Source organism: Lepus europaeus, chromosome 2 (genome assembly GCF_033115175.1).
Source record: "Lepus europaeus isolate LE1 chromosome 2, mLepTim1.pri, whole genome shotgun sequence".
NCBI classification, from domain to species: Eukaryota; Metazoa; Chordata; class Mammalia; order Lagomorpha; family Leporidae; genus Lepus; species Lepus europaeus.
In genome coordinates this window covers 8,084,835-8,106,021 of record NC_084828.1, presented here as the reverse complement: position 1 = coordinate 8,106,021, position 21,187 = coordinate 8,084,835, and the positions used below count along the sequence as shown (strand labels likewise).

The following is a 21,187-nucleotide window of genomic DNA, read 5'->3' as shown; positions in this document are numbered from 1 at the left end:
GCGCCGCAGGTGGAGGATTAGCCTAGTGAGCCGCGGCGCTGGTGATATTTATTCTTTTTAAGAATGCAGAAAGAAAAACAAAATGACTTATAACTTCAGTCCTTGGGCCCTTGCACCCCCTTCAGTTTCCAAATAACACACTCATATTTTAAAAATGGGAGTAATATGGGGCCGGCGCTGTGGCACAGCGGGTAAAGCTGCTGCCAGCATCCCATATGGACATCAGTTCAAGTGCCAGCTGCTCCACTTCTGATCCAGCTCCTTGCTAATGCGCCTGGGAGAGCAGCAGAAGATGGCCCAAGTGCTAGGATTCTGCATCCATGTTGGAGACCTGGAAGAAGCTCCTGGCCAATTGGGGAGTGAACCAGCAGAAGCAAGACCTCTCTCTCTCTCTCTCTGTTCTTCTGCCTCTGCCTCTGCCTCTCTGTAACCCTGACTTTCAAATAAAATCTTATAAAAAAGGGTAATCCAGGGAGCAAGATGGCTGCTACCAAGCGTGTCCTGTACGTGGGTGGGCTGGCAGAGGAGGTGCACGACAAAGTCCTTCATGCTGCTTTTATTCCTTTTGGAGACATCACAGATATTCAGATTCCTCTGGACTATGAAACAGAAAAGCACCGAGGATTCGCTTTTGTTGAATTTGAGTTGGCAGGAGATGCTGCAGCAGCTATCGACAACATGAATGAGTCTGAGCTCTTTGGAAGGACAATTCGGGTCAATTTGGCCAAACCAATGAGAATTAAGGAAGGCTCTTCCAGACCAGTTTGGTCAGATGACGACTGGTTGAAGAAGTTTTCGGGGAAGACTCTTGAAGAGAATAAAGAGGAAGAAGGGTCAGAGCCTCCCAAAGTAGAACGCCAGGAGGGAGAGCCCACTGCAAAAAAGGCCCGGTCAAACCCTCAGGTGTACATGGACATCAAGATTGGAAATAAACCAGCTGGCCGCATCCAGATGCTCCTGCATTCAGATATTGTACCCATGACAGCAGAGAATTTCCGTTGCCTGTGCACCCATGAGAAGGGCTTTGGCTTCAAGGGAAGCAGCTTCCACCGCATCATTCCCCAGTTCATGTGCCAAGGCGGCGATTTCACAAACCACAATGGCACTGGGGGCAAGTCCATCTATGGGAAGAAGTTTGATGATGAAAACTTCATCCTCAAACATACAGGACCAGGCCTGCTCTCCATGGCCAACTCTGGCCCAAACACCAAGGCTCCCAGTTCTTCCTGACATGTGACAAGACAGACTGGTTGGATGGCAAGCATGTGGTGTTTGGGGAGGTGACCGACGGTCTGGATGTCTTGCGACAGATTGAGGCCCAGGGCAGCAAGGACAGGAAGCCCAAGCAGAAGGTGATCATCGCAGATTGTGGCGAGTTCGCCTGAGCTGAGCTGGCGCCCTCTGCCCTTGCTCTGCACACCCAGGAAGGACTTGCGGCCTCCGGGACCAGCACGGAAGCAGCGTTCATGGCCAGAGCCCTTCCTCGGCGTCAGCTCCTGCAGGCACAGCATGGACTTCCCTGGGCTCTTTCCCATCGTGCCTGGGCCAGGAGCAGCCAGGCAGGCACCGCCCTCCCCACCATGGACAGGCCCGGTGTTTGCTGCCAGGGCCCGTCCCCCACCTGCCCGGGGGGACCCTGGAGGTTTTCTCCACCGAAATAAACCCTCGTCTTCAGACTGCTGCCTCCAGCCAGCTCCTAGGGTTGTCAGAGTTTGCGTCTGTGGCTGAGCTTTCCTCTGAGATGGGCTGGCAAGTGGCCAGGGCAGTGTCCTCCCTGTAGATTGTTTTTCCCCTCATGGACCAGTCCCTTTTGGTACCAGGTAATCCACCTGCACACCGGTAGCCCTGTCAGACCGTGTCAAGACAGCAGAGTTCAAAGACTGTGGCAATGCTCCTGTCTTCTGCAGCCTCTGCTCCTGAGCTGCTGCTGGCCTCGGAGCCGCAAGGGTACCTGCCAGTCACGCTCCATGATACGTTTATTGCATACTTCCATTTCACAAATTTTTCTAATAATGTTTTACAGCTCAAAGTGCTTTTCCTCTGCTACATACTGCACTTGTCAGGGATAGGAAGTCAGCAAATTACATGGACCTGCTTTTGTGAATAAATTTTATTGGAACACACACACACACACACACACAAAAGGTAATACATGCAAATAGCCTGATAATCCAAAGACCGTAGAAAAATATGCATTGCACAGTTACCCCCCCCCCCGTGTTGTTCCTGTCAAAAAATGACAATTACTTTTTTTTTTTTTTGCTTCACTCATTCATAAAAATTACTGTACTTTTTTTTTTTGTTTTTTTCTCTTCTTTGTGTTTTGGTCTTTTTTGTTTTCCTTGTTTTTTAAATTTATGTTTTTTGGTTGTTTGTTTGTTTATTTGAAAGGCAGAGAGAGAGAGAGAGGTCTCATCCACTGGCTTACTCCCTAAACGCCTCCAACACCCGGAGCAGAGCCAGGCCAAAGCCGGGGAAGACTCAGTCCAGGTGGCCCATGTGAGTGACAGGGGCCCAATCACTTGAGCATTGCCTGCTGTCCCCCTGGGTGCACATCAGGAGGCAGGTGGAACGGACAGTGGAACTGGGACTCAAATCAGGCCGTCTGATAGCGGATACAGGCATCCCAAGTGGTGTCATAACCACCGTGCCAAGTGCCTCTTGTTTGCTTTGTAAGCACATTTATTTATTTTATTTTTACACTCTTTATTTATTTATTTGAGACGCTGAGAGACAGAGCAAGATCTTCCACCTACAGGTTGACTCCCCAGATGCCCCCAGTAGTCAGAGCTATGCCAAAGCTGGGTCTGGGGGCTGGTACCTCAACCCAGGTTGCCCATGGGGCTGCCGGGAACCAAGTCCCTGGGCCATCATCTGCAGCCTCCAGGATGCATTAGCAGGAAGCTGGCTTGGAAGCAGAGAGCCGAAGCTGAGTTCCAACCAGGCGCTCCAGTGTGGGATTCAGGCATCCCAGGAGACAACTTAACTCAGGGCACCAAATGTCCACCTCATATTTTTAAAGCTATTTTCATTATTCTGTTTTATTATTTCTTTTGCTCTTTTAGAGTACCTTTTTTTCAAATTTAAAATCAGGGGCTGGTGCTGTGGCGTAATGGATAAAAGCTACCAGCTGCAGTGCCAGCATCCCATATCGAGTCCCAGCTGCTCCACTTCCGATCCAGCTCTCTGCTGTGGCCTGGGATAGCAGTAGAAGATGGCCCAAGTCCTTGGCCCCTGCTCTTGTGTGGGAGACTCAGAAGAAGCTCCTGGCTCCTGGCTTTGGATCGGCGCAACTCCAGCTGTTGTGGCCAATTGGGGAGTGAACCATTGGATGGAAGACCTCTCTCTCTCTCTCTCTCTGCCTCTCCTCTCTCTGTGTAACTCTGACTTTTAAATAAATAAATAGACCTTTAAAAAAAAAAAGAAACGAAAATTAAATAATCACCTCTGATTTTGTTTCATTTTCTTAGTGGATTCGTTTTCCTGAGAAAATCGGATTCCCTTGTCAGTTCACCATCAAAACCCAAACTTGGTGTGCATCGCCGTGTTGCTGGTCCCCAGAACTTAAAGTGCTGTCCCTTGAGAATGGGCCACTCTGGCTGTGGCCAGCAATGGAATTACATGTCCTGTGGGTAGGACACTTGTGAACGCAGGGTCCCTGGGATCTCACAGCTTGTCACGTGAATGGGTGAATAACAATATGGGTGGGGCCAGCGCTTGGCTCAATAGGCTAATCCTCTGCCTGTGGCGCTGGATTCTGTCCCGGTTGCTCCTCTTCCAGTCCAGCTCTCTGCTGTGGCCCAGGAGTGCAGTGGAGGATGGCCCAAGTCCTTGGACCCTGCACCCGCATGGGAGACCAGGAGAAGCACCTGGCTCCTGGCTTCGGATCAGCGCAGTGCACCAGCCACAGTGCGCTGGCCACAGCGGCCACTGGGGGATGAACCAACGGAAAAGGAAGACCTTTCTCTCTCCATCTCTCTCTCTCTCACTGTCCATTCTGCCTGTCAAAACAAACAAACAAACAAACAAACAAAACAATATGGGTTGTTACATGACTTAACAGCTAAAGCCCCAAATCTGTGAGCCCAGGCTTTTTTTTTCTAGATTTCTTTATTTATTTGACAGATGGAGTTACAGAGAAGCAGAGGCAGAGAGAAAGAGAGAGGTCTTCCATCCACTGGTTCACTCCCCAAATGGCTGCAACAGCCAGAACTGGACTGATCCAAAGCCAGGAGCCAGGAGCACTTTCTTGGTCTCCCACATGGGTGCAGGGGCCCAAGGCACTTGGGTCATCCTCTGCTGCTTTCCTGGGCACATTAGCAGGGAGATGGATTGGAATATGGGATATTGAAATATGGGATAGTCCATATGGGATACCAGCACTGCAGGTGGAGGCTTTTGGGGCCATAGCACTGGCCCCAAGGCCAGTGTGTGTATATATATTATTTTTGTGTGTGTATATGTGTATATAAAATTTGTATATATATATATAATTTGATGTGTGCTTTGTGTGTGTGTATATATATATGTATATATATATATATAAATATGTATTTGAAAGACAGAATGACAGAGAAAGAGACACAGATCTTCCATTCACAAGTTCACAACAGGTGGGTGTAAGCCAGGCCAAAGCCAGGAGCCAGGAGCTTCCTCCAGGTCTCACGCGTGGGTGTAGGGGCCCAAGGACTTGGGCCATCTTCTACTGCTTTCCCAGGCCACAGAAGAGAGCTGGATCGGAAGTGGAGCAGCCAGGTTTTGAATCGGCACCCATATGGGATGCCAGCGCTTCAGGCCAGGGTGTAAACCCACTGCGCCACAGCGCCAGTTCATTGGGTCATCTTCTATTGCTTTCCCAGGCCATAGGCAGAGAGCTGGATCAGAAGAGGAGCAGCCAAGACACAAACTGGTACCCATATGGGATGCTGGCACCACAAGTGAAGGCTTAGCCTACTGGCCACAGTGTTGGCCCTTTGGACATTATTTTCAATTCAGTTTTTTTTTTTTTGGACAGAAAATTTTGTAATTGGGACTTATTGATGTACTTTAAGATCCATCCTTTTAAAATGCACAGCTCAGCATTTTTAATGTAGTCACAGAGTCGCAAGCCATCGCCAGTACCTAATTGGACAATTTTGTTACTCCAGAAAGGAATTTCCTAAACATTAGCAGGCACTCCCCCTTCCCCCTGTCCCCAGCCATTGTCAATCACTTATCTACTTTCTGTTTCTCTGGGCTCCCCCCTGCTCAGGGCTTCTGCTGGGAGTTGGGGAGCAAGGCAGGGCTACTTTATATCCATGCAAATGAGGTATTATTCAGCAATAAACAGAAGAAGCTCTGAACATGTTAAGACATGAATTGACCTTGAAAACATTATTCCAATTGAAAGAAACGAAACATAGCAGACTACAATGTATAATTCCATTTATATGATATATTGAGAAAAAAGCAAATTTATTTAGTAACAGAAAGCAAAACAGTGGTTGCTTAGCATTGGGAGTGGAAACAAGACTACCTAACTCTAAGTGAGCCCAAGGCATTTAGGGAGGGGGGTGATGGAAGTGTTTTATAACTGGGTTAGAGTGATTATTGCATAATGCTATAAATTTACTGAAATATTTGTGCAATGCTAATGGGTGAAAATATATAAACTACACTGCAAAGAAGCAATTTTTAAAAAGCTTAGGCTCCAGACTGGTGTTGTAGCAGAGAGGGATGAGCTACCACCTGTAGCACCAGCATCCCATATGGGCGCTGGTTTGAGTCCTGGTTGCTCCATTTCTGACCCAGCGCCCTGCTAATGTGCTTGGGAAAGCAGTGGAGGATGATACAAGTGCTTGGGGCCCTGCACTCGTGTGGGAAATCTGGATGAAGCTCCTGGCTCCTGCACTTGGCCTTGTTTAGTCCTGGCCGTTGTGGCCATTTGGGGACGAACCAATGGATGAAAGACCTCTCTCTCTCTCTGTCTCTCCTTCTCTCTCTCTGTAACTCTGTCTTTCAAATAAATAAAATAAATCTTTAAAAAAAAAAAAGCTTAAGTTCTTCTATTGAAATAATATTTAGGGGCTGGCGCCATGGCACACTAGGTTAATCCTCTACCTGCATCGCTGGCATCCCACCCAGCTGGGTGCCGGTTCAAAACCTGGCTGCTCCACTTCCGATCCAGCTCTCTGCTGTGGCCTGGGAAAGCAGTAGAAGATGGCCCAAGTCCTTGGGCCCCTGCACCTGCGTGGGAGACCTAGAGGAAGCTCCTGGCTCCTGGCTTCAGATCGGTGCAGCTCCAGCTGTTGCAGCCAATTGGGGAGTGAACCAATGGAAGGAAGACCTTTCTCTTTGTCTCTCTCTCTGTCTGTAACTCTACCTGTCAAATAAATAAATAAATAAAATCTTTTAAAAAAGAAATAATATCTATACCCTTTTCTTTAGCCACTGAACCATTACAAGAATAATACAAGATTTTAGCCAAAATTTAAATTTTTGCAAGTAACCCAAAAGAAAACATTCGGAGAAGTCCTGTTTCTCCCCGACATTTCCTGGTTTTTGCCTCCCCTGGGTTTATTCATCAAGGCCCTGTCTTCTGAAGACTCGTGGTGACCTCTGAGCCATCCATCACACGGAAGTGCAGAGGTCCCAGGTGTGTGTGTGCAGCATAATGAGTTCAATTCCAAAGTACAGCTCGAAGGGCAGTCCAACTGCCCAGGTCATCAGAGGCTAGATATCTCCATTCCGGGCTCAAAGTGACTATCTTAAGCTACTTTAAACTCCAATATTAGCTGGTTAACCAATGTGGTAGAACCAGTACCCAAATTTAAAGTAGGTAGGAGACATAGAGCTTTAGACACCAGTAGTGCCACACAACAGTGGTCGCCACTGTCATAATTTGGACTCTTTCCAGCTACAATACGCAACACAGCTGGAAATTCAGTACCATGTACACCAATATATTGCCCCTAGCAATAGTTACAATTACTAGAATAAGTCGTTAAACTTTAAAATAAATTTTAAAAATATATCTCTCATTAACAGACAACACGTACAGAAAAACAAACACCTAATAAGTGCTTAAGGAATTTTTGAAGATAGCACACCCTCTTCTACGCCAGCCAGCTTAAGAAATAGAAGACTACCATCACCCCAGAAACCCTCTTACCCCCTCCAGCCACCACACTTACTCTCCTTCCCAACGGTAACTACTATTCTGACTTCTTTTATTTATTTATTTTACTTGAGAGGTAGAGAGACAGAGACAGAGGAGAAACAGAGAAAGAGGGAGAGAGAGAGAATTCCCATCGGTTGGTCCACCCCAAATGCCCACAGCAGTGGGGACTGGGTCAGGGCTGGAGCTGGGAGCTGGGAACACCATCCAAGGCTCCAGTGTGGGTGTCAGGAGCCCAGTTATTTGGGTCAGCACCTCCTAAGGTCTGGAATAGCAGGAAGTTGGAGTCAGGAGCTGGAGCCACAGGTCGAACGCAGGCACTGCGCTGTGGGATGCAGCTGTCTTGACTGCTGGGCTAAATGCCCACTCCTTGTTCTGACTTCCAACACCATAAGTTCATGTCTCAAATATTGAACCCTATATAAATGGTGTCAATCATACACCATGTGCTCATTTGCGTCTGGTTACTTAATGCTGTGTACGTAAGAGTGACCACTGTTCTATGGGATTCTATTGCAGCAACACTTCACTCTCCATTCTGCTGTGAGCATTTGGACTCCATGCAGTTGTGAGCTGTTTTTAATGCTGCTACGGAGATCTTAGGTATGTCCTTTGTGCACACACGCAGGCATTTCTGTCGCGCATATACCTAGGAGTGGCTGCTGGGTCACAGGGTATGTGTAGGGTTAGCTTGCGTAGAAATGATTTTATTTTGCTAAAATCAAGAGTCCCTGGAAGTAATGTAAGGGTAAACATATGCAAACGCAGCGAACTCCTGAGTACAAACACAAGTTCATCTTTTTTCAGAACTGACCTGAGCAAACACCTTCTAGGCGGGAGAACTGGGCATCAGTCAGGAAGTTAGGAGTGTGATGTCTCTCGCGCTTCGCGTTTGAGCCCTGGGAAATGTGCCCCGTGTAAACTTCCCGGCATTCCCGCAGGTGCCCTTGGTGGAGTCTGGATGAACTCGGCTGGTAGCCTTGCGTGGGCTTTGATGCAGAAGAAAACGTTTGTTTGGTTTCCCGGTGAAGTCTGGAAGCAGGCTCATTTTCCATCCGTGAGAAGCCCTGGTGATTATGAGCACACGGCACCTGGTGCTTCCTGGAGCTCTTTCGGCCAGGCTGACGGCTCTGCTCTGGAACCCGTTCTCCCGTGGTGACTGCCCTGTGTTGCAGTCCCTTCCTGACCCATTGCCCTGATGTCTGGATCCAAGCCAGGGCACCTGACTCAGCCCATGATGTACCCGGAAGGCAGCTTTCAAAGCACAGAATTTCTTAGAAATTTCTTAGAAGTCCAGAGAGTTTGGTTTCAATGAACAAAACTTTCCAGATAGCTTCCGCCCAATTTTACCACGTGACCCGGGACCTGGGGTGCCCCTGGGCTTGAAGGTTTCTTGTGAAAACCAGGCCCGCTTCGGCTTGCTGCCAGCAGGAGGTTGACCAGGACTTCCGGACGGCAGGGATGGGCCAGGCTGCCGACAGGGCTCTATCCTGTTCTCTCCACACTTGGAGTCCTTCTGTAGCTGCTGGATCTTCTCCAGGGCTCCCGGGCACCTTTTGAGTACAGAGATGCAGAGGCCTCTTGGATCACGTCCATTGTATCTTTGTACTTAGATGACAAACGATGACATCTTTCACTTCATCTCTTTCCGGACCCTAGTGCTCCAAACAGAGTAGCTGCCACCCTAGCTTGTAGCATTTAGAGAACTTACCACGTGCCGCTGTCTGTTTCTCTCATTCGGAAAGACTGTTTTGCTGGGAGAGAGCGAAACACACACACACACACACACACGGAAGAACACCGTCTACCAAGGAAAGAACTATATTAACCGGGCATTTAGAATGGACTGGAGAGTGGGCCAAAAAGGTGAGTGCACGTGAAAAGCAATTTCGTTTTTGTTTCACCTGTGGCTGGGCTACGTCTTTCCTCTACAGCACTTGGTGCCCAGCCACACTCATGTTCTAGTAAGTGAAACTACTTCTACTTTGCAGGAATGCCCACGTGACTAGGCTATGTTGAGTAGAATCCTATCTAAAAGCCACATTTCATGAACTCTTAATATCTCTCTTGTTTTTTCCTAAGAAATTCTACATGTCCCCTGATGGAGCTGGGTTGACCAGTAACATGAAAGGCTCTGGCCCCGAGAGCTAACTTCTTAAACCAGACAAATGGAAAAGCTTTTCCACACCTCAGTACAAGAAGAAATCTGTGTTTCAACTGTCAGATCAACTTCTTCAACTGTACAATTAATCCTAATTTGATGGTTGATTGTATCTATCAAAGATGATAGAGTAACAACGAAGTATGATGAAAGGAAGACAATATGGAGACAGAGTAAGTGGAATAATTCAAATATAGAATAAATTAAAATTACATTTTTGAAAGTTTACTTATTTATTTACTGCATTTGAAAGGGGAAGAGAGAGTGAATGAGAGAATTAGAGAGAGAGAGAGAGAGAGAGAGAGAGGGAGGGAGAGAGAATTTTCCATCTGCTGGTTCACTCCCCAAACACCTGCATCCACTGACATTTTTGAGTGCTGTTAGTGAAAAAAAAGAAATCACATTCTCCAAGCTCAGATACGCTTCTGGAATTTGGCCATCCTGTTCACATTTTGATAAACCAAGGGCCTGTCTAACACTACCAGGGACGTGATTTGTGAAAAACTTGGTATTTGTCAAACGGAAAATAACTTGATACAAAAAGGTATGGAACAAGTAATCACATACTTGCTTAGGTTAAAAATCAAAAGAGCTTGGGGGCTGGCATTGTGGCCCTTGAGTGCATATTCAAGTCCCAGATGCTCTGCTTCTGACCCAGCTACCCGCTAATGCACCCAGGAAAGTCCTGGAAGACGACTCAAGTGCTTGGGCCCCTGCCACCTATGTGGGAGACCCAGTTAGAGTTTCTGGCTCCTGGCTTCAGCCTAGTGCAGCACTGGCTACTGTGGCCATTTAGCAGATGGAAGACTCTCTGTCTCTGTCTCTCTCTCTCTCTCTCTCCCTCTCTGTCACTGTGCCTTTCAAATAAATAAATCTTTTAAAAATTAAAGAGCTTATTTTTGATCCTATATACTAAGACAGCAGCATTTTTAGAGGATCATGTATTGGACAAGATGCCGTACAGTAAATACAAGGTTAATTAGGTGATAAAAGAGAAGCCAGCTCTGTAAAGAGATCAGCCATGTCAATCAGTATTTCTGCTTGGGGTCAGTTTCCCTCTATTTGAGATGACATAAATATGGATTACTTAGGTGATTTTTTTGGTAATTACTGGTTTTCTTTTTTTTTAAAAGACATTTATTTATTTATTTGACAGGTAGAGTTATAGACAGTGAGAGAGAGAGACAGAGAGAAAGGTCTTCTTTCCATTGGTTCACTCTCCAAATGGCCACAATGGCTGGAGCTGTGCTGATCTGAAGCCAGGAGCTAGGAGCTTCTTCCTGGTCTCCCATGTGGTTCAGGGGCCTGAGCACCTGAGCAGTAGAAGTGCTCTTCTACTGCTATCCCAGGCCATAGCAGAGAGCTGGACTGGAAGAGGAACAGCCGGGACTCAAACTGGCGCCCACGTGGGATGCCGGCACTGCAGGCGGAAGATTAACCTAGTGCTCCAAGGCGCCGGCCCCAATTACTGGTTTTCATTCAGTTTTTGTTTTTTTTTTTTTTTTTTAAGATTTATTTATTTATTTAAAACATTGAGTTACAGAGAAAGAGAGAGAGAGAGCAAGCTTCCGTCCGCTGGTTCACTCCCTAGATAGCCACAGTGACCAGGCTGGGCCTGACTGAAATCAGGAGCCAGGAAGGAGCTTCCTCCGAGTCTCCCATGTAGGTCCCAAGGACTTGGGCCATCCTCCGCTGCTTTCCCAGGCACATTAGCAGGGAACAGGATTTTGGAAATGGAGGAGCAAGGACTCGAACTAGCAACCATATGGGATGCCGGGACTGCAGGACATGGCTTTACTCCATTGCGCCACAGTGCCAGCCCCTACATTCAACATTTAAAATGAGACAAGAAGATAACATTAGGTAGGGGCCAGCATTGTGGTACAGTGGGTTACGCTGCCTCCTGCAACTTCGATATCCCATATGTCCCTGCTGCTCCACTTCAGAACCCGCTCCCTATTAATATGCCTATAAAGGCAGCAAGATGTGGCCCCCACTGGGGACCTGGTGAAGCTCCTGGCTCCGGCTTGGCCTAGCCCCAGCTGTTACGGCCATCTGCGAGTGAAGCAGTTTTTGGATGGGAGAGCTCTTTGTGTCTTTCCATCTCTCTCTGTAACTGTGCCTTTCAAATAAATAAATTAATTAAGATAACATTAAGTACAGTAAAAGTAACAACAAATTCTAAATAGCTTCTAAATAGTCAAGGCCCCACTGATTCCGGCTTTCCTCATCATTACACAACGTGCTTTTTATTGGAGCACAGTATTTTCAAAGGTCATGTCCAAATGAAAGAAACTTGTTTTATATCATATGAGTACATAGATAAGTACCTCTAGTTCATTGCGCAGTCACTGATATTCAAGCTCACCATAGTTTTTTGCTTTGCAGCTTCTCCAGAAAGGACATTCAACCATCTTTTGGACATTAGCCTACAAATATCTATTCATGAGGAAATCCTGTTAATCGGGGCCAGTGTTGTGGTGTAGTGGGTAAAGCTGCCACCTGCAACACCGGCATCCCATGTGAGTGCTGGTTCATGTCCCGGCTGCTCCACTTCCCATCCAGCTCCCTGCTAATGGCCTGGGAAAAGCAGCAGAAGATGGCCCCAGAATTTTGGCTCCTACCCCCATATGGGAGACCCAGATGAAGCGCCTAGCTCTTGGTTTTGGCCTGGCTCTGGCCTGGCTATTGCTTTATGGAAGATCTCCGTCTCTCCATCTTTCTCTCTGTAACTCTGACTTTCAAATAAATAAATGTTAAAAAAAAAAAAAAAAAAAAGTCCTGGCTGGCGCCATGGCTCACTAGGCTAATCCTCTGCTTGCAGCGCCGGTACCCCAGGTTCTAGTCCTGGTTGGGGCACCAGTTCTGCCCGGTTGCTCCTCTTCCAGTCCAGCTCTCTGCTGTGGCCCAGGAAGGCAGTGGAGGATGGCCCATGTCCTTGGGCCCTGCACCCACATGGGAGACCAGGAGGAAGCACCTGGCTCCTGGCTTCAGATCAGCGCAGTGCGCTGGCCGTAGCAGCCACTTGGGGGGTGAACCAATGGAAGGAAGACCTTTCTGTCTCTCTCTTTCTCACTGTCTAACTCTGCCTGTAAAAAAAAAAAAAATCCTACTAATGCAATTGTTTGTCCTATGCAGACACCTTTTGGGGCACAGGTCCCAGTTCACTGTCTTCTTTGGAGACCATGCCCCAGTTCACATAGGAGGCCAGCCCAGGTGGAGGGCTACACCATGAGCAATGGGGACAGGGGCAAAGAGAGACACACGTGTTTCACCATGTGGTCAGGGGAGGAGAGAAATTCGGTGTGCAGAGGGACCTGAGATGACAGAGAGGTGACTGGAGGAGCAGAGACGCTCGGCGAAGGTCTCACTGACTTCCTTGTTCCTGGTTCCCTGGCACTGTGGGTTGCGTGAGCCCCTTGTGTTTCCTGTCAACAGCAGTAATAGTCATGTAACATAATGCTGATTGCTTCCTTACCGAGCCTCGTGCTCATCCCGCCCTCACTGTGACCCTATGACACCTTCATTATGATCCTCATCTGACAGCTCAGGAAACACACGTGCAAGCCATTGACGGCCCACTCAACTCCCAGAGCGGATGCCGGGGCCAGCGTCTGCATCCCTGGGCTCTGTTGGTGGCACTCAGCAGAGGTGGCCCTGCCGGAGGATGTGGGAGCTTACACAGCCATGCGTTAACCCGAGGGAGGGCCCTGGGGGTGGCCCATGAGCATCTTCAGGTGAGGAAGCGTTTCCCGGGGCAGGTTTTTGTTCTCTGTCTCTCCCACTGTCACTATCACTGTCCTGACATCACAAAGATCTGGAGGTAGCAGCTTCTGCTCACATCCGGCACAGGGGAGGGCCTGTGGCCTGCAGAATGGACCCAAGAGGGCTGCTCCGACTGCCACTGCCCCCAGGAAGCTGCCCCCTCTCCCTCGGCTCTTGCGGCCACAGGCCTCGGCAGGTGGAGCCTCAGCCAGGGCAGATACTGTCTGTGCCTAGGAGGGCCCTGCAATGACATTGGGCACCTGCGCAGTGCCCAGCAGGACACTGGAGATGACCAGGCAGCCTTAGTTCAGTGTGGTGGCTCGGTGTTCAGTGTTGGGCTGCCCAAGGACGCTGGGCAAGGGTGGCCACACTTCCAGGAAAGTGCCCCTGACACAGTTAAACCTCCATGCTAACACCCTCGCAGGCTTCCATCTCCTACTTACAGCCTTGGCCTTGGTGCTGAACCCATTCATAGCAACGGCACCTTGGAGCTTCTGGCTGATGACTGAGGAGCAGGCCCCGAGACGTGGCCTGGCTGGGCCTGCCTGGTCCACAGACCACCCTTGAGCTGGCCCCCAGGGCCTCCTCCAGGAGACACGGCCCCACCCATTCTTCCCAGGCAGCTCCCCTGTGGCTGTGCCCTTGTCCTCTGCCCCGGGGGTGTAGCCGGCTCACCCTCTTCATAGCTGCCACCACCTTCTTAGCCTCTTGGGGCTGATCCTGCTCCACACCCATGTGTGATGGAGGAAGAGGCTGTCTCTGCCTCTTGTCCGGACCCAGATACCCCACGACCGTTGTGACCACCCAAAATGGCGCTGTGCCATAGGTCAACCTCAGCGTGGACGCTTGACCTGAGACATCCTGCTAAGTGAGACTGGACAGTGAACAGAAAGAACCGACCACACAAAGCATGTCCCTAACAGACAGCCTAGGGACCGGAAAGGGTGGCTTCCCTGGCGGGCTCTGCCTTTCCCGGGGCTTGGGGGCACGTGTCCCACGCTCCCAGGCCATCTGACTTGGATGCGGGGCCAGTGGCTCCCCTGATGCTTGGTGGGGTTGCCGTCTGTGTCCTCATGTCTCTGGCTCCCCTCTCCTTGGCGCTCCTTCCTGCTCGGCTTTTCCTCCCATAGCTGTTCTGGACGTAACAGGGCTCCCACAAGTCCCCTGCACTCCAGCTTCCTGTCTGCCCCTCCTCCTGACCTGGAGGCCCCTGGGTGCACCCCCCCCCCCCATCCATTTCTCTCTGTCCTGAGTGTTTTGCCCACAACATTTCTCCCGGGCAGGCTGATAAACCCAGAGCTTCAGCTGCCTTATCTCCATTTCGCCTACTCCCCCTTGAGGTCAGGGGCCACCCTTGGGAAGCCCACCAGGATTAACTCTGCTGCTTCCAATCTCCTTCCTGCCTCCCCAGGAGCACTGGATGGGCTTTCTACCCAAGGTCCCCACAGGGACTAGGTCAGAGACAGGGAGGGGGCCCAGGGAGAGCAGGGGGCAGCCCTGCCGAGCTAGTCGGAGACAAAGTGTGACTGCTGCGTTGGCAGTGCTGCGGCCTGACCTGTGCTGACTGCCGTAGGCTTGGGCAGTGGAGGGTTGCCAAGTCATCCTTGCGCCCCTGCTGGTCCCTGTGACGCCTGTAGGCTGCACAGCCTGCACCCTGCCACCCAGCCCCGAGGGACAAGCCAGTTAAACCACCACACGGAACGGTCTTTTCCACTTACCTCCCTTTGATATTGACCTTGCTCATTTAGCCACTCTGCTAAGAACGGGCTGTGTGCCAGAGGATGCGCGTGTGCCGGCGTGCAGGTGGCAATGATGCTGTGTCCACGAATTTCTCAAGTGCTGTGTGCATTTCAAAATGGAAAATACGTAACTTTGTTCAATGCATACATATACACACACATACCCACAACTGAGAAGGACTTATACAAGACTATTAAGGGAAATTATCTTGGGTGGTGACTTACCGATATTTTAAATATTTTGTTATTCTCTATAGTTTTAAAATTCTCTACAAGGAATATGTAGTAATTAAAAAATAAATAATACTTATTTAAAGAACAATGAAAATCTTAAAAGTCAGTTACTAGATGTCACTCCATTCCATATTCATTACTTACACAGATTTAGCATCATGAAACAATCTTTGCCAAACTCTTAGGCTTCTAAATCAGGACATTTCTGACGTGGTCTATTGATCCACAGATGCGTGGTACATGGGCTGCCTCAGTGCTTTTCAATCACACGAGTTATTTGCCTCATGACATTGTCATGACGAACCAACAGGAAAAATCCGATTTAGTCCCATGCACTAACCCCCACTAATCTTATTGGTGACAAGAAGTTCCTGATAAGGATGGGCTCAAGGGGTGAAAATGAGGGCAAGTTTTGGGACTTGACTTCACAGAAGCCATTTTCTTTGAAGGACTGGATATCTGATCTGATTTCGTTTACTTGAGCAAATCACTACACAGGTATGTTTGGGAAGGAAGGAGTTAAGTGTGGGAGCAGAGCTTGATCTAGATTTGTTTTGGAATCACCTATCTATTGGGCTGCTGACAACAATAAACATTTTCTAAATGCCTAAAGGAGGGAAAGGAGGTTGTCAGCACAATAAGTTGGCAAGTGCAACTTGCTTATTTCTCTAGATCCACTCAGATGCAAATTTGAGCAAAAAAAAAAAAGTTCAAATGCAAACAAAGCAGGTAAAAGGCAGCTTTCAGATGGGCATGGGCCCCTGGTGTGTGGTCCCCTCCTCGATGGCCTGTGGAAGATAATCTACTCTGTAAAATGAAGTTCAAAAAGGCAAAGATATCATCGACTTGGGCCAAACATTCAGTAACTCCTGCAAGTGAACCATCAGCAGCCACTGACACACATTCCTTATTCTGCCGGGCGGGGTGGTTCTTCTCAAGGTTAAGTAAAGGTCAGCTCTCTCTGCCACACTGTCACTCAGCGCTGGTGGGAACGCAGAGCCTGAAGCTGCGCCTGGAAATTTCACGTAGGAGACAAATGGCCGGGTCTGTCTGTCCACTCGGGTCATCTCGGGTGGTTGTCCCATAATTGTACCCGATCGGTAGCCAAGTGAAATGCGAGATTCATCACTGATAGGATCTCTGTCCTGGGTTGACAGTCCTTTAATTTGTGTGCCTTCGTGGCCAGAGGCCATTATTTCTAATTGCCTTTTCATCTGGTAGCAGTTCATCTGTCTTCCAAACACATCAAATTTAATCTTCACGGTGGATGCTAAAGGGGATGTGGTCTGTAGGAGCCACTGGACTAGCTACATAAACTTTAATAACTTCTAAGGAGAATGTCTTAAAAGATTCTTCAAAATTTGAAAGAAGAAAGCAAATTATGATGGTTTTTTAATAATTTAAGGTTGTTACAGATCTCCACATGGATAATTTTAAATCCTTAGGTCCTTCAATGGTTTCACTCCTTCACATGCAAAAAGAAAAAAAAAATCAATTTACTCTGCTCTGTGGCACCTTCAAAACAATTTAACTATAATGGCTCTGATGGTTCCGGATAGGAACGTCTGAATTTTTTCTCCCTCATTTGACGACCATATGCATAGTGTCCCTGTGTTAGGAACCCAAGGACTCCAGGTGAATCAGGTTAAGTTCCCTCTTGTCAGGTGTCACATATCAAAGCACCAGTTGGAGTCCTGGCTGCTCCACTTCCAATCCAGCTCCCTACTTACGTGCCTAGGAGGGCAGTAGAGGCTGGCCCTCTGGTTGGGCTCCTGTTGCCCACCAGTTGGAATTTTAGTTTTGGGCCCCTGGCTTTGGCCTGGCCCAGCCTAGACTGTTGTGGCCATTTGGGGAATGAGCCAGTGGATGGACAATGTCTCTCTTTCCCTGTCTCTCCTTTTTTTCCTCTTTTTGCCTTTCAAGTAAATAAATCTTTTGTTGTTGTTGTTGTTTGTTTGTTTGTTTTAAGAGATGAGTCGGGGCCAGCACTGTAGTGTAGAAGGTATAGCCTCTGCCTGCAGTGCCATATGGGCAATTGTGCATGTCCTGGTTGCTCCAGTGCTGATCCAGCTCCTTGATAATGGCCTAGGAAAGCAGTGGAGGATGGTCCAAGTGCTTGGGCTCCTGCACTCACATGGGAGACCCAGAAGAAGCTCCTGGCTCCTGGCTTCGGATCAGCCCAGCCATTAAGGAGTAAATCAGTGGATGGAACACATTTCTGTCTCTCCTTCTTTCTGTGTGTAACTCCGCATTTCAAATAAATAAATAAATATTTTTAAGAAGGAGATGAATCAGACAAGTCCCTGCGAAGATAAGTAAAAGAACCAAGGGTGCCTTTAGATCACGATGAGGACCACAGAGCACACTCAGAGCGAGAGGGAAGGACAGACGTGGGAGCCAGGGACAGTTCAGACGGCAGCATTGAGACTGGTGGGCCAGGCTCTGTGGATTCTTGAGGTTTCATCCACTCCATCTGATTCACTTCCTGGGAGAGATATCTCCATCTAATAAAGAAAACAGAGATTTAGAGGGTGAACTCCCCAAGACCCTGTACCCCACGCTGGAGAGAACCAGCGTCTATCTGCTCTGATCCAAAACTCCATTGCTGAACCACGCACGCTCTGTTCTTTCAGGAGGGGGCAAGTGGGAAGGGTCCCCGGGCATGAGTCAGTCCAGGCCGGCAAGGGTGTCAGCGGAGCAGGTGGGGACAGGGAGAGAGACAGAGAAGGGTTTCCCTTGACATAGGGAGCTGTGGCAAGACCCCAGCCACCCAGCAGGCTGTGCCTGGGAACCCAGAGAGCACAACATTTTGCAGGCTTTACCTTCTCATTATGGAAAGGACCTTTCTGGGCCTCTGTTGTCTTGCCTATCCAGCAGTGCAGCAGCTGTGCCTGACAAACCTGGGTACAAACCCACTCCAGTGCCCCCAGGTGACCTTGCACGGCCGACGGGGTTTCTTCTCCGCCAGGTTCTAAACAGAACCATTGTGAAGAGGAATGGAATAACGGGCTGTTTCAAGCTTCAGAGATGAGGCAGCCAAGTACTGTGGACACCTCCGTCGGTCTGTCTGTCCACCTATCTTTTGGAGCCAGGGCGCGGCAGCAGCACCAACTTCCAGGCCGAAGGGCTCTTGGATGCTCTTTCCTTCGCTCCCTATTTAGACCTCCCGTTCATTGGCCAGGTGTTTACTGGGTGCTGTGCGGTGTACTGAGTGTGCAGCCAGGCTTTGAGGACAAGGTGACAGGAGAGATGGGACCTCTGGCCTGGAGCAGCCTGCACGACAGGTAAGTGTGAGAACTGCCACAGAGAAAGGACAGATTTGTGGATGGGCTCTGTCTCACGCCGGGGAAATTGGGAAGCTACCTAGAAAGAGCGAGGTCTGAGGGAGAGGGGAAGGGAGGAGGGAGTGTTCCAGACAGAAGAAACAGCTGGTGTGGGCCCAGAAGGGAGAGGGAGTAGGAGCCTCTGATGATCCAAGAGAAGGCCACCATGGCAGGCACGAGGCCCCCAGCCTGGGGAAGGAGTCCTTTTTGGTTTTTCTTTATATAGATTTATTTATTTGAAAGGCAGAGTAACAGAGAGAGAGAGAGAGAGAGAGAGAGAGAGAGAAAGGAAATATGTTCTATCAACAGGTTCACTCCACAAACGGCTGCAAAGGTTGGGGCTGGGCCAGGTTGAAGCTAGGAGCCGGGAACTCCATCCAGGTTTGCCAAGCACTTGGGCCACCTTCCACTGCTTTCCCACACACATCAGGAGGGAGCTTGACTGGAAGTGGAGTGGCAGGGACTCAAACTGGTGCTCTGATACGGGATGCTATTAACCCGCTGAGCCACATCACCGGCCCCGAGGGAAGAAGTCCTTACGGGCCACCTCTCCTTGAGATGTTTGGATGAGGACAATTACAGACACCTGCACGCACACATAAAGGGCCCGCGTACTAATGAGAACCACGGGACAGAGAAATGGGGTCATACAGTCAGAAGACACTTCCCTTCTCTCCTCCTCTCCCTCCGATCTTGCTCGCTTGCTCTCCCCCTTTTTTTTTTTAATTTTTTTTGACAGGCAGAGTGGACAGTGAGAGAGAGACAGAGAGAAAGGTCTTCCTTTTGCCGTTGGTTCACCCTCCAGTGGCCGCCGCGGTAGCACGCTGCGGCCGGCGCACCGCGCTGTTCCGATGGCAGGAGCCAGGTGCTTCTCCTGGTCTCCCATGGGGTGCAGGGCCCAAGCACTTGGGCCATCCTCCACTGCCCTGGAAGAGGGGCAACCGGGACAGGATCGGTGCCCTGACCGGGACTAGAACCCGGTGTGCCGGCGCCGCAAGGCGGAGGATTAGCCTGTTGAGCCACGGCGCCGGCCGCTTGCTCTCCCCTTCTTCCCCCTCCTCTCTCCCTCCCTCTCCTGTTTATCACCCAGCACTGTGGAAGCTCTGGCAGTGGGGCCTCCCCAGACCCCGCCCACTCAGCCACAGGTCCTGGTGGTTAAATATGCAAGTCTCCTCTCCCTTGCCATCCTTGGCACATTGGCTTTCAAGTCCAGGCTCTGGAGCTTTTTTTCTTTTTTTTTTTTTTTAAAGATTTATTTTATTTATTTGAGAGTTACAGAGAGATGTAGACAGAGAGAGAGAGAGAGAGAGGTCTTCCATCTACTGGTTCACTCCCAAAATGGTCATAACAGTTGGAGCCGATCCGATCGGAAGCCAGGAGCCAGGAGCTTCTTCCAGGGGCCCATGGACTTGGGCCATCTTCCAGTGCTTCCCCAGGTGCATCAGCAGATGCAAAACTGAGGCTCCAGAAGACTGTGACCTGCCCATGGCTGCCCTGGTAGGAAGTGATGGAGCTGGGATTTGAACTCCGGTCTGATGAGGCTAAAGCCTCTTTTAACTTTGCTCCTGGAGGCTGGCCATTCTGATGCATATTTATTCACTACTGGAACCTTATTAGTAATCAAATCTTCAAATAAAGATTACATACCATTCCTTCACTTATGTAACAACAGTAGGACAGGTGATGATTACTGAGCCATTTCCTGACATTTCACACATATTTCACACCAAGAGAGAAAAATGGTGTCTTCCCTTCCCTCCCCAAGAACTGACCACTGGTGAGGTTCCTTTGGGGGCGGGGTATCATGAATGACTGTCTGGGGTGGACGGACGACGGTAACAGGTACTTTTTTTGTAGACTGAACTGAGTTTATAAACTGAAGATCATCTCTATCCAGCCTTTTGGTTTTGAAAGGCCCCTCTCCACATGGAGTCCAGGGCTTATCCCCATCCATCTCCAAGGCTGGTTGCTAAAAATGCAGATTCCAGAGCCTTCCGGACTTCCTAGGACTGGGAAACAGCTTGTGAATGGCTCCCCGGTGTTCCCAGCCACTTCTGGACTGAGACTAGGTATCTATGCTCCTCTGGCAAGCAGCAAGCTTTGTCCCTGGAACACTGAAAGCAACTGTGTGAGTCAGGCTCAGGCTGGGCTGTGATGGGGCCTCCCGGGGGCTGCAGAAGCAGCTGCGGCAGGCTGAGTCACCGCGGCCAGGACCGTGTAAACAGGCTTCATGGCACGTGGGCCACTCGGGTGACTGCAGTCGGAGGGAGACATCTGAGTCACTGTGCGACTCTGGTTTTCATCTTGTGGCACTGGTTATGCGCCCACACACACTGTAACCTGTAAGCTTGGGCACTCTGGATTTGTAGAAAAAGCCTGAGACACAGACTGAATTACTGAACAATAACTTCCTCTGTATCAGATAAATCATGCAAATCTTGGTCCACAAATGCGTTTGTTCAAGAACTGGGGCGATTTTCTGTGACCCCCTCATTTCTGAGCCCATGATTCCTTTGGTCCCTGACATTCTCATCACATCTTAAGCACTCTGGGACTTCCATGAGGATGAGACGGGAATGGTTCTCGACCAGAGTCCATAGAGGTAACCCTTGAGACAACCACTGTGCTTGCCCAAGTGACCCCACTCAGATTCTGTGGCTACCTCCAAGTGCTGTTTCTGGAAATTAAACTTTCAGCCATTGAAATGTTAGGGTTGCTGCCGTGGCAGGGCCAACTTCCCTAATTAGAAAGGTGGGGCTGGTGAGCTGCCCACCCCACTGCAGCAGGTAGTGCACAGTTAACCCAAATG

The 21,187-nt window shown here is 49.3% G+C and overlaps 1 protein-coding gene across 1 annotated transcript; it reads left to right on the top strand.

The window, feature by feature from the left end:
• Positions 1-478: 478 nt before the first annotated feature.
• LOC133747102 (peptidyl-prolyl cis-trans isomerase E-like) lies at positions 479-1,945 on the top strand. Its single transcript, XM_062175264.1, is given in 2 exon segments — positions 479-1,207; positions 1,210-1,945. Coding segments are annotated over 2 exon segments (903 nt in total). The 5' UTR covers positions 479-480; the 3' UTR covers positions 1,386-1,945.
• Positions 1,946-21,187: the final 19,242 nt, after the last annotated feature.